This window comes from Telopea speciosissima, chromosome 7 (assembly GCF_018873765.1).
Source record: "Telopea speciosissima isolate NSW1024214 ecotype Mountain lineage chromosome 7, Tspe_v1, whole genome shotgun sequence".
Taxonomy (NCBI): domain Eukaryota; kingdom Viridiplantae; phylum Streptophyta; class Magnoliopsida; order Proteales; family Proteaceae; genus Telopea; species Telopea speciosissima.
Genome location: NC_057922.1, coordinates 51770751 through 51783292, shown reverse-complemented (window position 1 = coordinate 51783292; position 12542 = coordinate 51770751). Strand labels below are relative to the sequence as shown.

Genomic DNA, 12542 nt, shown 5'->3' with positions numbered 1-12542 from the left:
ACTTCGTTTTCACACATTTCCCATCATCTTGACAACCAAACACAGCCTAATTAATGATTATTTTGATTTTTCATCAACCAGGCAACACTTCATAATGAACTAGTCAACTAATATCCTTGGCAACACAAACAACTAGCCACCTTGGCTACACTTCACATTATTTTGGAGAATCAGAAAGGGAATAACTAATTCAAAGAAAATAAAAGGAATGCAGGCATTAAACCCATGAACTCAATTTCTTGGGGGAGAAGGTCACAAAGGTTAGTACCCATCTTTTTTTCCCCCTTTTGTACAGAAGGTACCCATTATTTTATGTGTCACCAAAATGTACAGAATTAATCCTCACACACAATTTTACCATGTGAAAAAAAATGGATCAATATTGTGATCAACCAAGAGCTGTATTCCCCAATGCAGGACAAAAGGATGCATTAGTACTCAAACTATGAATAATCTTAAGAAATAATACTCAAGATGACGAACTCACCAGTGAAAATGGGTTCATTGAAGATTTCATCTTCAAACAATTGCTTCTGAATCATCCAAATTTCAGGACGGGTACAAGGAGCTTTCCTTTGTATTCGGCGTATGTCCTCAGTATTTGTCAATTGCTGTCGTATTGTACTATTTAAGAAAAAAAGACAAAGGAATCAACATGCAAATATATGGGTGTTGATAATAAACAACCTCTATTCCAAATCCATTTTAATTCAACTTTCAGAAACCAAGTGCAGCAAGAAAACAGAATACACTTGAGTAAACAAAGGGGACAGAATTCATCTTCTGCATGCAACTCCCAATATTTTTGGACTGCCTTAGAGGAGACCATTCAATAGCAGAATCAAAACAGAAACAACACATTGGGTAGGCAAGATTGAAGATGTACAGTTTTTTGCACTTTACCTTACACGATAAACAGTCCAACATAAGAATTGCCCAGCTTCACTAGTAGGCACTAGGCAGTTACATGCCATAGGAAAGCATGAAGCACACCATTCCATCAAGAATTCATAGGTAAGAGAAACAATCACTATAAACAATGGGATAGGCCAAAGAACACAAGTAAAGAATTATATGTTGCATCTTGAAGGTCTTAAAGGAAAGGCTGCAATGGCTAGAGTTGAAGTTATGAAGTAAATGGTCCAACAGAGCATGTAGAGTTGACCCCAAGCAGCTGCGATAAGGCTAAGCTAAAGCTCAAAAGGAAACTAGGAAAAATGTGAGAGCATAGTAACTGAGAAACACTTTATGAAATGATCAAGAAAGATGTGGAACATACTCGCCATGCAAGACCATGGTATCATCCACAAGCACCTTCCTCTTGGGGGCATGGGCACGGACAGCCATTCGGGGGCGTTTTGAAGATGGTCCTTCAGGTGGCGGAGTAGGTCTCACTTTCAAAGCTAACGTTCTTCTTCCAACTGAAGCACAAGTAAGTTCAGCTAAAGTCAAGGCCTTGATCACAAATGCATGATATTCCAGTGGCAGATACTAGTTAATAGCATCATCAACAGAAAGCAAAACAATAAAAATAATTATAAAAGCAACAACTACTACAACTAACAACAACAACAACAATAATAATAATAAAATTCATTAAACAAAATGATTTCTCAACTTCTAGCCCAAGAACCAATCTCATACCTAAAATGGATGACAATAAATCATTATCATCCGGAATAGAATCCAAATTTCTTGATTGAGGCAACCCAGAAAGCTCAGCTGAATGTAGAACTGGTGTACTTTCCATTGAACGACGCCTTTTACCAGAAAGGATTTTGGACCCATCCCCACTTACTTCTGTTTTATCTGAAATTAGTTCAATCATTACATCAGCAGGTAATTCAGCCCCTGCAGGGGCTGAAAGCAATGTTTCAGGAGCAGGCAAGTCAGAACTGGTTGAAAAATTGGAAGTTTGCAATTGAGTGTCTCCCAGGATGACACCATCAGGATGCTCATCTGCCTTGCCAAGTGCCTGAACTTCTTCAGGCCGAAATGGTTCTGTAGCTACATTTGCCTCAAAGCCTAGGTTACACCCTTCACCTGGAAAGTAATAACATGTATAAACAACAAATTGCAGTGAAATTATCAAGCAATATAATATTTGTAGCTTTTCAGACCTTGCATATCAGCTGAAAGTGTAGAAGCCTGTGCCATCTCCTCCCTTTCCGATGTCTTGGTTAAGCACATCCCATCTCCTTTGGAGGATACATCAGGGATTATTTCTACTAAACTACCATCTGGGAGAGATGATACACCAGGTTGGTTAGAGTGGAAACTGCATGGTCGTAGTACATGGCTGCAAGCATGAGATTTTTCACTGGAACCACATGCATTCACAATATTGGAATCTTGTGGCTGTGCAGAAGCATTATCTTCAACTTGACCAAGCTCATGTCTACCTGCTGATCCTGACAGAAAATCAGCGCTGGACTGCAATTCATGGCTACAGGAACATGATTCAGCACAATCCCCAACAAGTTTCCCCCTCTTGAAATCTTCTGGCTCAGAGGTCTCCTTGTATGAAACACTGCCATTAATACAAGATGGTCCACCACAGGCTTCCTCCAACATGAGAGCTTCATGAGAACAAGCAGGAAATGCTGCAGTTGTGTCAACAGCAATTGTCTGTGTGGCCATATCTTCAGAATGTTTTTGAACAGCAATGGAAACAGCCAACCCATTATTACTTATAATCCCTTCCTGACCATCCACCACAGCTGCAATTCTGTCTGAACTTTCCAAAACAGGAGAAACAGGTTTAGGTTGTTCACCTAGAACTGAAGTAGGTGAGGACACACAACGAGAAATATCTGAAGTTACTAGATCCATACTTCCTGCAACAGGTGTAGAATTTCCTTGTTTTACATGGATGGCCTGCACACCACCCATAAGAGACTCATTTTCCCCAACGGGCATGCAAAGGACATCAGCCCCAGGATTCTCACCATTATGCAAAGAACACTCCAATGCATTGTTTGCATTTCCAATATTGACATCTGGTTCTTTAAAAGAATCACCCAGTTTCCCTGTCACCACCAAATTAATTGAATTGCAATCTTCAGGCTGAAATGATGAAGCCATCTGGTTAGGATCCACTTCAACATTGGCCAGGATTGCATTTTCCGCTAATGCCGTGGTAGATGGAGACACAGTATAGTCAACCAAATCTGTTGTAGGATTTGTACACCGGCCTTCAATCTGTTCGTATCGAAAGCCCTCAGCATTTAGATCTGGAGTTTCAATTCGATCACTATGAATAGCAGATTCATCATCCATCTTCAGCTCTTGGGCATTTGAACCAATCTGTTTGCCACTACAATCAGGCAATATGACTTCTGGAATTCCAGCTGTCCTCTCGGCATAATTCTCATCATCATCAATGTCCATGCCAGTGAATGGTGTCATGGGTTCACCACATGGCTGAGGAGGATCCACACTGGAAGTATAAAAGACAAATAAAAATGAGACAAGTAACCCATGCTCCTTTGATTCATTATGCTAATGCTAGAGTGAAACCATTCATGTCATCCATAAGAAATGAAAATACCAAATGAGTATGAGAGGAACAGTTCCCATCAGAACTCGAAATAATTGAATAAAGGGGTACCCAGTGCACAAGGCTCCCACCACTGTGGGGTCTGGGGAGGGTCATAATGTACACAGCCTTACCCCCACTTCGCGGAGAGGCTGTTTCCCAACTTGAACCCGCAACCACTAGATCGCAATGGAGCAACCTTACCATTGCGCTGAAGCCCACCCTCTGATAATTGAATAACAGAGTAGATATTCAAAACTAGAAAAGGGAAAGAGACATTACTTTTCTGTAGCCAACAAATCTTCAGCATGCCGAGACGCTATAGCCTTATCTAAAAACAAGTCCTGATTTTGACCAAGCCAACAATGGAAACCATAGTTAAGTAATTAAATAAGAGAAATATATCAATCAGTTCTTCAATTATAAACCCATCCAATGAACCAAATCTGCAGCTTAGCAAAATACACAATTAATGGCTAACTAAAAAACCCTACAGGTATATAATTACATGATACTTTCAATTGTATAAAGGAAAATATAAGACATAGATCCCCTCTGGTTTCTAAAAACAAACTTCGGCCCAAACTTCGGCCCACCCTCACTTTACTGACAACACACAGGCATAAAAGGGAGATGGCACTAATAGGGAGCTCTACTTTTACTACACTGCTCATGATTGTCATTTAGTGGTTGCAAACCCTTATAGTCAACTTCTGAAATTAAATTGACATCCATATAAAACCACCATTGTCATACCGACATCTCTTTATAAGAGAGTTTCTCTCATACATTACTTCTTAGAATCCAGCATCATCAAAGTGAGTGTGAAGAGATTTTCAGGACACTGACAGGTGGTTGCAAGGGTGGTGAGAGGTATTGACAAAGAACTTCACAATGCAACCAAGGACAAATCATCAATGGTTACTCATCCACCTCATCACCACAAGGAAAGATACTTCAATATGATTTCAGCGGCTTCAGATTCAGCATAATTATTAACAATGTGGAGGGCATTATACATTGGCCAAACCGTGATAAGGAAAATACTTAATGCTAGTATCTTCTTGCACATCTTGATGTTTGGGTTATGACAAACATATATTGGACAAGATCTATGTATTTATGTCCATTTCATGTTAATTTACAATTCAATGCCTCACCTAGTTCCAAAGAGAAGTGATGAGCCACTCCATGACTCACTTAAAATTGAGTATGGCTGGGCTGAGTTGAGCTGCAGCCAAAGAAGACTATTTGACTCCTACTATTAAATCAGCTATCACTTAAAAGTTAAAACTGGTAGTAACCTCCAAGAGACCAAGTATCGGCCTGGCAACCAGGATCAGTTGACCAGTTGCTTCAAGGTACAAATGACGTCTACAATATGTTTAAGCAATAAGAAATTCTGTAATCTGAGCCCCAACACTAAAATCCATATTTTCTCCTTTTTGGACACAGGCTGCTCATGATAAAGTTTTTCACTTCACCTCCTGTACTGTCACACATTCGCCCCAAGGACATCCAAATGAGATTTCATAGATCATTGCCAGGCAACTAGTGGCCTTTCTTAAACTGCCCAACTACAGATATCCTACAGTCCGAGGTCACAATTAAAAATTGTTGTTAGTTAGGAAAAATCAGACAAGAGCTAAAAAAATTATTTTCATTGGATTGGTTTATAACTCTAACCAACAGTAGATAGCAATAAATTAAAAAAAAAAAAAATTTGTAGCACTGAGAAGCTACAGTTTGCATCTCAAAGAAGTGAGCATTCATCAACTAGGATGATAACTTTTAGCATACATGCTCACCAAGGAATGATGCATAGCACTGGTGAACCAAACAAGTCATGCAAATGCTCCCTATGCATCATGCACATATTTCAAAATCCATGCCTTAACAGCTCTCTCAGTATGGATAAGCAAATCCATATTATATAAACATAGAAAGATTTCAATGCAAGTATTATATAGTTCACAGCAACTCAGCAAACCCTTACGGATAGGGTTACATCATTGTTTTAAGGATTGTTCAAGTTTGATCCAGGAAATCATTTTAAAATCAGCTGATCCTGCTACAAAAAAGGGTCACAAATGACCCACATCACATAATCCAATCTCAACAATGGACAGGGAAATCCATCACAAACCGGGTAGATTAACTGAGACTGATCCTTGAAACCACACACGTGTACATGTGTGTATTTAAAGCAAAACTAAAATGTGTACGATCAATGATTTATGGTACAGATCAAAGCTATAGAATTACCTCATCAAGATCTAAGCCAATCTGAGAAGTATCACCATCACCAAATCGCTCTAATTAAAAAGAAAAAATGCAAAATGTGAGGTGCTGTGAACAACATTGTCTAATCCACTAAATCCTAGGTCGTGCCATGCCAAAGTAAATACTAACCATCCAAGCCAAACTGTGAAGTGGAATAGACCACACCATCCATGGTATCTTGAAGTGTAATCTGCTCCCTCGTACTGACATGATGGTCAACATAGTTACTGCATGCATGAGAGATACAGCTAAGTAATGTTGATTCTGATTAGAAATGAAGAATATCAAAAATAAAAAATAAATTAAATGTCCGATAGCAAGTTGATTGGTTAATTCAATAAGATACAGGAGTATGCATTCGATTTCGTTGGTACCATCCGACCGAATCCAATCCAATCCAATCCTTTACTCATCCAGCATTCAACGAGTGAATTTAAATATAAAATTCACCCAACTTTTTTTTAAATGTCAATTAGGTAAAATATGATTCAAGTAGTATCATATAGAAAAAATAAAAATCATACGGAAGTCTTTCATTTCTCTATCATTGTAGAGAATCCCATCTATATTATTTATGGAATTCAAACCTGAACTCTATTTATAATTCATTACTTCTATCTCATTGGCCATTGTTTCCTGTTTCAGCATAAGCATAATGTAAATGCTAAATTAAAAAGGAAGAATACCCTCCTTATGATTACATAACACAGAACATATGTGATGCCGTGAATGCACTCCATGGACAGGAATGGGAGGGGAGTTTAGTCCTACATCGGGTGGGTAGTGTGCGGCAGTTTGGCTTATGACCTTGGAAGGGCCTCTCCACCCACAAGCTCAGGCTTTTGGGTTGGACGCCATTAAGTGGTATCAAAGCAGGTTGTCCGTGCACCGGTAATGTGGGGGCTAATGGCCCAAAGCTGGGGGGAGTTGATGCAGTGAATGCGCTCCATGGCCAGGAATGGGAGGGGAGTTGTCCCTCATCAGTCGGGTAGTGTACGGCAGTTTGGCTTATGACCTTGGAAGGCCCTCACCACCCATAAGCTCGGGCTTTTGGGTTGGACGCCATTAATATGTCACCTATTGCTGTAGTCTAACCAAAAAAAAGTCAGCGAGAGGAAAGAATCACCATTAAATGGATTCCACTTTGACGGTCATCTATAATCCAACCCACTCAAATGATGGTTGGTAATCATAAATCTATAGCATTAAATGAAATTTTAAAATATCAGACGAATAGTCCCAAAATAAGTAAGTAGGCTCAATTTTAAAACCAAACCAAGCCAGCTGTCAAACCAGGAAAAAAACAAAAAAAAGAACTGCCTTCTTTCCTGGTTCATGTTTTTTCCTGGCTTTTTCCTAGCTTTCTCCCAAAAACCACTATAAAATCAGAAGGCCCTTTTTCAGTTTGACCCTGACCCGGTTTTAAAAGCAATGCATAGTTTTGCAACCATCACAAGGAGATAATTTTTCATATAGAAGAATATTCTTGATGGGACCCTTCAATGGCAGATTCTGCAATCACTGGATTCCATTACAATAAAGAGTAGATTAAACATTTAGAAACCAACCCCTGAAAAAGTGCACTGTCTGGTAGCTCGAAATCATCAAGATCAAAAGTCTCTGGCAAGGTAATGGAGTGATAGGGTGCAGTAGATTCTTCCGGTGGCAGATCAACCGCAGTGGAGCGAAAAGCTTGCTTTATCTTAAGCAAAGCCTCGCTGCAATCATGGAAAAGATAATTCACCTTTCGGGAATATATCCTCACCACCCCAAGCAGAAGATGACTAGATAGCCGAAGTGCAATTGGTACTTCAGGGAAAAGAATTGAGTCTGCAATAGATGGACATCAATTGAGAGTCAAAGAAATCAATAAGGAATTCATTTCAACAGCAAAAGAGAAATAACACAATATGGACTTCAGTGCAAGTCAAAAACAAGTAAACAACTATAAGGAACTAAGAAAAAAAATGAAAGAGTCTGAAAAAAACAAAGATTTGTGTATGTTGGGCCTTTGATCCAATGTGTTCTCATTGTAATGGGCCATTTTATTGGGCCTATAGCAGGGTAGAGGCTAGGCATATGGGATTAGTTAAGTGTCTTTATCTCTTTGCTTTAATTGTTATTAAGTGTTTTAATTAGGCTGGATTAGGATTCTGCAAGTCCAATACTGTTTTGAGTTAGTTTCCTTCATTATTTAGTTTCCTAGTCAATTTAGGTTACCTTATTAATTAAGGATTGGGTTGGGCCTTTCCTTTTTAGTGTTTGAGTCTGTTGTTGAGTCTTCTATATAAGTTTGTAAGAGGGACCAGAGTTCTTTTTTATTGTTGTGATGATGGTTGATGTGCTTATGACTGTGTTGTGACTGGAAGGTGATGTTGCTGACTACTGGTTTTTACAAATGGTTATCTGATCAAGTTGGGTTCTGCTGGTTATGTTTGTCCTTGTTGTTCCAAGCAGGAGCCTAGGATCTATATGCTCCAGCTTGAGGGGGCGTGTCAGAATTCTAGTCATGGTGGTGTTTATATTTATTGCAAAGTTTAGATAGAGTTAGAAGTCTTTTATTTTTCTATTTCTAATTATTTTAACCAACTACATAAATAAGAGTTGCTGCCTACAGTTAGACTATCTAATCTAACCATGGCTCTTTTCTCTCCCTACACAGTTCCTGGTTGTTAAGATCAGGTTTTGTCACAGCTAACAACCATGCTCAAAGGTTCATGGATGTAGGTCCACAGAGGGTTCACACCCTAAGCAACTTTTGAAGGCCACAAACGAGCATATTGTAATGGTGGTAATGGTGTACCCCAATGGTGCTTGATGACAAACAGAAGGTCAAGCTCGAACTGAAGGAGTACAATGGGAAACATGATCCACAATATTCCATGACTAGTTAGCAACCTTGGATGATTATTTTGACTGGTTCAAACTCTAAGATGAAATTGACTCGAACAAATTGTTTGGTGCAGCACGTGAATGGTGGAGAACCTATGAAAGGAAGCTTAAGACTCGTGGCAGAGCACCCACTACGTGGGAGGAGATGAAAGAAGACCTGAAGGAAAAGTACCTACCAAAGCATATCCAAAGAAAGCTCCCCATTCAACAAGAGAACCAACAAAAGGCGTTGAAAGCTGAAGAGAACTTAAGTAGCCATATATAAAGTTCAATTCGCAAATTGGAGAATATCGAAAGTCTGACACCAATATTGTTAAAGCACAGTTTTGCACCATCAAAGGAAGACACGAAGGAAGCATTCAAAGAAAACGAGCCTGAAGTTGAAAATAAAGTTGAAGTGATCACAATGAACTATGATGATAAAAAAGAAGAGATTGTGCTTGAAGCTTCAAATGCGGAAGATCAATAGGTAGAAGATTCTATTGAAGAACTCTATGTTGAAGAGATCAAAGTCAACAAATCTGAAAAATTGGAATATGAGGCAATGGTTGAGAGCATTCCACAAGAAATCGTCGACATTCATGACGTTGTTATTCAAGAGGTAGAGCTTGTGCCTCAAGTTCACGATGAAAAGGCTACCAAAGTTGAGGACTCTATGAATATGACATTCACAGTTGATATTGATTTAGAGGTAGAGCACACAAAATTTGTTATGCCACCAACGTTCTTTAAAGAGAAAGCTCCACGCCTTGAAGACTACATTCTTAGCATCCACTAGCTATCAAAGTTCTATCACAGTTTGAAGATGGATTTTCACCACATAAAGTTGATTCCTTGACTTTGCAAAACTCAGGGTCGAGTTTGTTCAAGCCGGGGAGAATTGATGCAGTTAAATCACCTAAATGGGTTATTAATTGGAACTAAGCTTTGGGTTGGGTTATGTATGTGTTCGGCCTTTGATCTTATGTGTTTTCATTGTAATGGACCACTTTAATGGGCCTATAATATGGGTTGAGTCTAGGCATATGGTATTATTAAATGTCTTTATTTCTTTATTTTAATTGTTATTAAGTTCTATATAGGCTAGATTAGGATTCTATATGCCTAGTCCTGTTTTGAGGTAGTTTCCTTCATTATTCTAGTTTCCTATTCAATTTAGGTTACCTTATTAGTTAAGGATTGGGTTAGGCCTTTCCTTCTTAGTGGTTGAGTCTGCTTTTGAGTCTTCTATATAAGTTTGTAAGTGGGACTAGCATTGTACACGAATTTAATGAATAAAATTTGGCTTTTGCCTTCTGTTCTGTGGTGATTCAGGATATTCTTCCTTATGATAATCAAGGTGTGATTGGTGTGAATCTAGTTAACACCTTGTGGTGGGAAGCCCAAGTGCCATTGTTTTTTTTTTCTTATTTTAGTCATCAAGGTACTGTTCTGTCCATATAATCTCTGAAATTCTGTTCAGTTCTAGTTCTTGTGATATTCAGTCCTATCCTCACTAGGACTGCTGATTTTGAAGGTGATTTACAACTCTGAATTAAACTCTGATTTCCTAAATCTTCAATCGATATTGCCCTCTTTCAGAATCTGTTTTCATAACCTGATTCTGTTGGCTATTTGTTACAGTCCAACTTCGAATAGAATTGGATTTTGTTGGTTGAATGCTGAAGTCAAAATCTATCATATACTGAGCTGTTTCATCTTGTTTTGACATCTCAAATCAAGTTTCAACTAGGTTTTATAATTATGTAATCTGATCATTAATCTGAGTTCTAGTTTGATAGATTTACCCCTTTCCTAGTGCCACTAGGAATCCTCCATAATTTCAGATCCAGGCACCAAGCCATTGGAATAAGCTGTGATTTTCAGCAAGGTTCATACCCTCTAAAAGGAGAATTCAACCAGGCTTTCAGCCTGATTTGATTATTTGATTTGGTTCTATATGTTTTCTCCTATTTCTGGAATTTTATCTCTGTATCGATTCTGTTATTAGTGTGGGTTTATCAACTAAATCAGAACTACATTTCTTAACTACCCATCAAAACCCACCACATTTTTTGCTACTATAACAGTATAACCATATGCCAGACCCCTCACTAAACTAACAAAGCAATTTAGTTGGAAGAGCTTCATAGATCAGGCAACCATCTTTCTATACTTGATGTCCAACTCATCCAACCTTCTTTAGTGAAAAAACTTATTCATCACCTTCTCTAATTCCCAAAGGATCTTTACAAGATTTAAGATATTAATTTGGGTAAAATTGTTCCCAACTACCTGCCTAATGGTTTTACTGGGAGGGCCAATATCTGCCCAAGGTTCCCACGCCAAATGTCATGTTGTATCACAAATGGAATTGGCCAAGTAGCAAAATATAGTTTTGAAAATACAAAACAATGGAAGGGTGCATGACAACATGGACAGCTGAAAGCACAGGAGTATATGCCAATACGTTGGGGGCGTATGCTTGTCTCCACAGATATCCAACAGTCAGAAATGCCACATCGCCCTTCCATGTGGCACCTCAAATAGCAAGCATAAGGCTTACTTTAGTGGAATATAACAAAGATCCGAACCTAACGTTGTAGTGCATCTCAGAAGTTCACTTTTGTATTCTGCAGCTACTTTCCTCACAGTCCCCATCACTGATAATTTCCAGGACTTCTTTCATACTTTCACCCATTAGTTTTTAACTTTGGAATAAGATAGGATGGGCAGTGTGAAATACAATCCCATCTTGAATTGAAGGGGAAAAAAATTGATAAGTACAAGTTGTTGAGTTTAACTAAAAGAACCCAGCCAAAGAAAAAACATTACACTCTAATTCAGGTTTTGTTAAGATATTTGGTGGACACAAAAAAAAATACATACACCAACAACAAACCTATAGGGTTGCATAAGCAAATAAATTTCATGAAAACAAAGTTAAAGCCAGTTCGGATTTAATACTATCAAATTGCCAGATCCTGTAAGACAATTTTAGAATATATTTGGCTCCAATTTATATCACTAGTTCCTAAAGAAACTTCTCTAGTTTATTTAAGCAAATGTAGTGTCTGTTTACCCCCATTGCAATAGAGAGAGAGGGAGAAAGTAAAACTGATAATTTCACAAAACTTCTCAAATCTTAGGAGTGGGACAAAAACCAAACTCAGGAAAGCCAAAATATTAAATCACAAAGGATACCAACCTACTGAGACGCCAATATCAGTATCAGCCACCTGATTCTTCCGAAGTTTCCTCTCCAAATGTGCCGCAATCCATATGGTTCCAAGTGGCCCTTTCTTGGCCAATATAAACTGCGAATAAAACATCTTCCTCACACCTCACTGAAACCCTAAAAACCAATCCATCCACCACTTCAAGGCCCCACGAAAATGTCGAGAACCAAAGCTTCAAAGGTCGGAACTTTTTAACAAACTCCAAATCCTACTGATGGCGAAGCACCCTACATCAAAAACGAAACAGTACAACCTCGAAAAGACTCCAAACTCAACAATTCTATCAATACAGAAAGTTCAAACACTGGAGCTCTGAAGCTTCAACAGACCCGTTGACGGACTCCCAAAGTAGTCGGCGAGTAAAAACCCTAATATTGCTCAAGAAGCTGTGAAATTCAAAGGAGTCTAGAAGCATAGGAGCTCGAATTGGAATTGCAGACACAGAATTAGGGTTTCGAAGAAACTGCACCGAGTTGAGATCAGGAAGAGAGAGACTCGAAATAATGCAACGGAGCTGTTTTTTTCGTTCTTGTTGAAATGAAATTCAATGTTTTTCGGGAGAGGGTCCATACGCTATCGACTTGTAATAGAAGCTTTATCGACTTGTAATA

At 38.6% G+C, this 12542-nt stretch overlaps 1 protein-coding gene across 3 annotated transcripts in view; it reads right to left on the bottom strand.

Annotated features, from left to right (window-relative positions):
- LOC122668973 (sister chromatid cohesion 1 protein 4-like) overlaps positions 1-12083 on the bottom strand; it is a 42215-nt gene extending 30132 nt beyond the window's left edge. Inside the window, exons 1-10 of one of the 3 annotated variants that reach the window (XM_043865578.1) lie at positions 11901-12083; positions 7390-7651; positions 5951-6048; positions 5804-5853; positions 3821-3882; positions 2835-3439; positions 2121-2732; positions 1645-2043; positions 1280-1421; positions 488-624 (exon numbers count right to left, since the gene is read on the bottom strand). In XM_043865578.1, the coding sequence (XP_043721513.1) occupies positions 488-624; positions 1280-1421; positions 1645-2043; positions 2121-2732; positions 2835-3439; positions 3821-3882; positions 5804-5853; positions 5951-6048; positions 7390-7651; positions 11901-12024 (2491 nt within the window). In that variant the 5' untranslated portion in view covers positions 12025-12083. Of the gene's footprint in view, positions 1-487; positions 625-1279; positions 1422-1644; positions 2044-2120; positions 3440-3815; positions 3883-5803; positions 5854-5950; positions 6049-7389; positions 7652-11900 lie in introns of those variants that run through there. The other 2 variants (XM_043865577.1, XM_043865579.1) reach the window with 2 other exon arrangements.
- Positions 12084-12542: the final 459 nt, after the last annotated feature.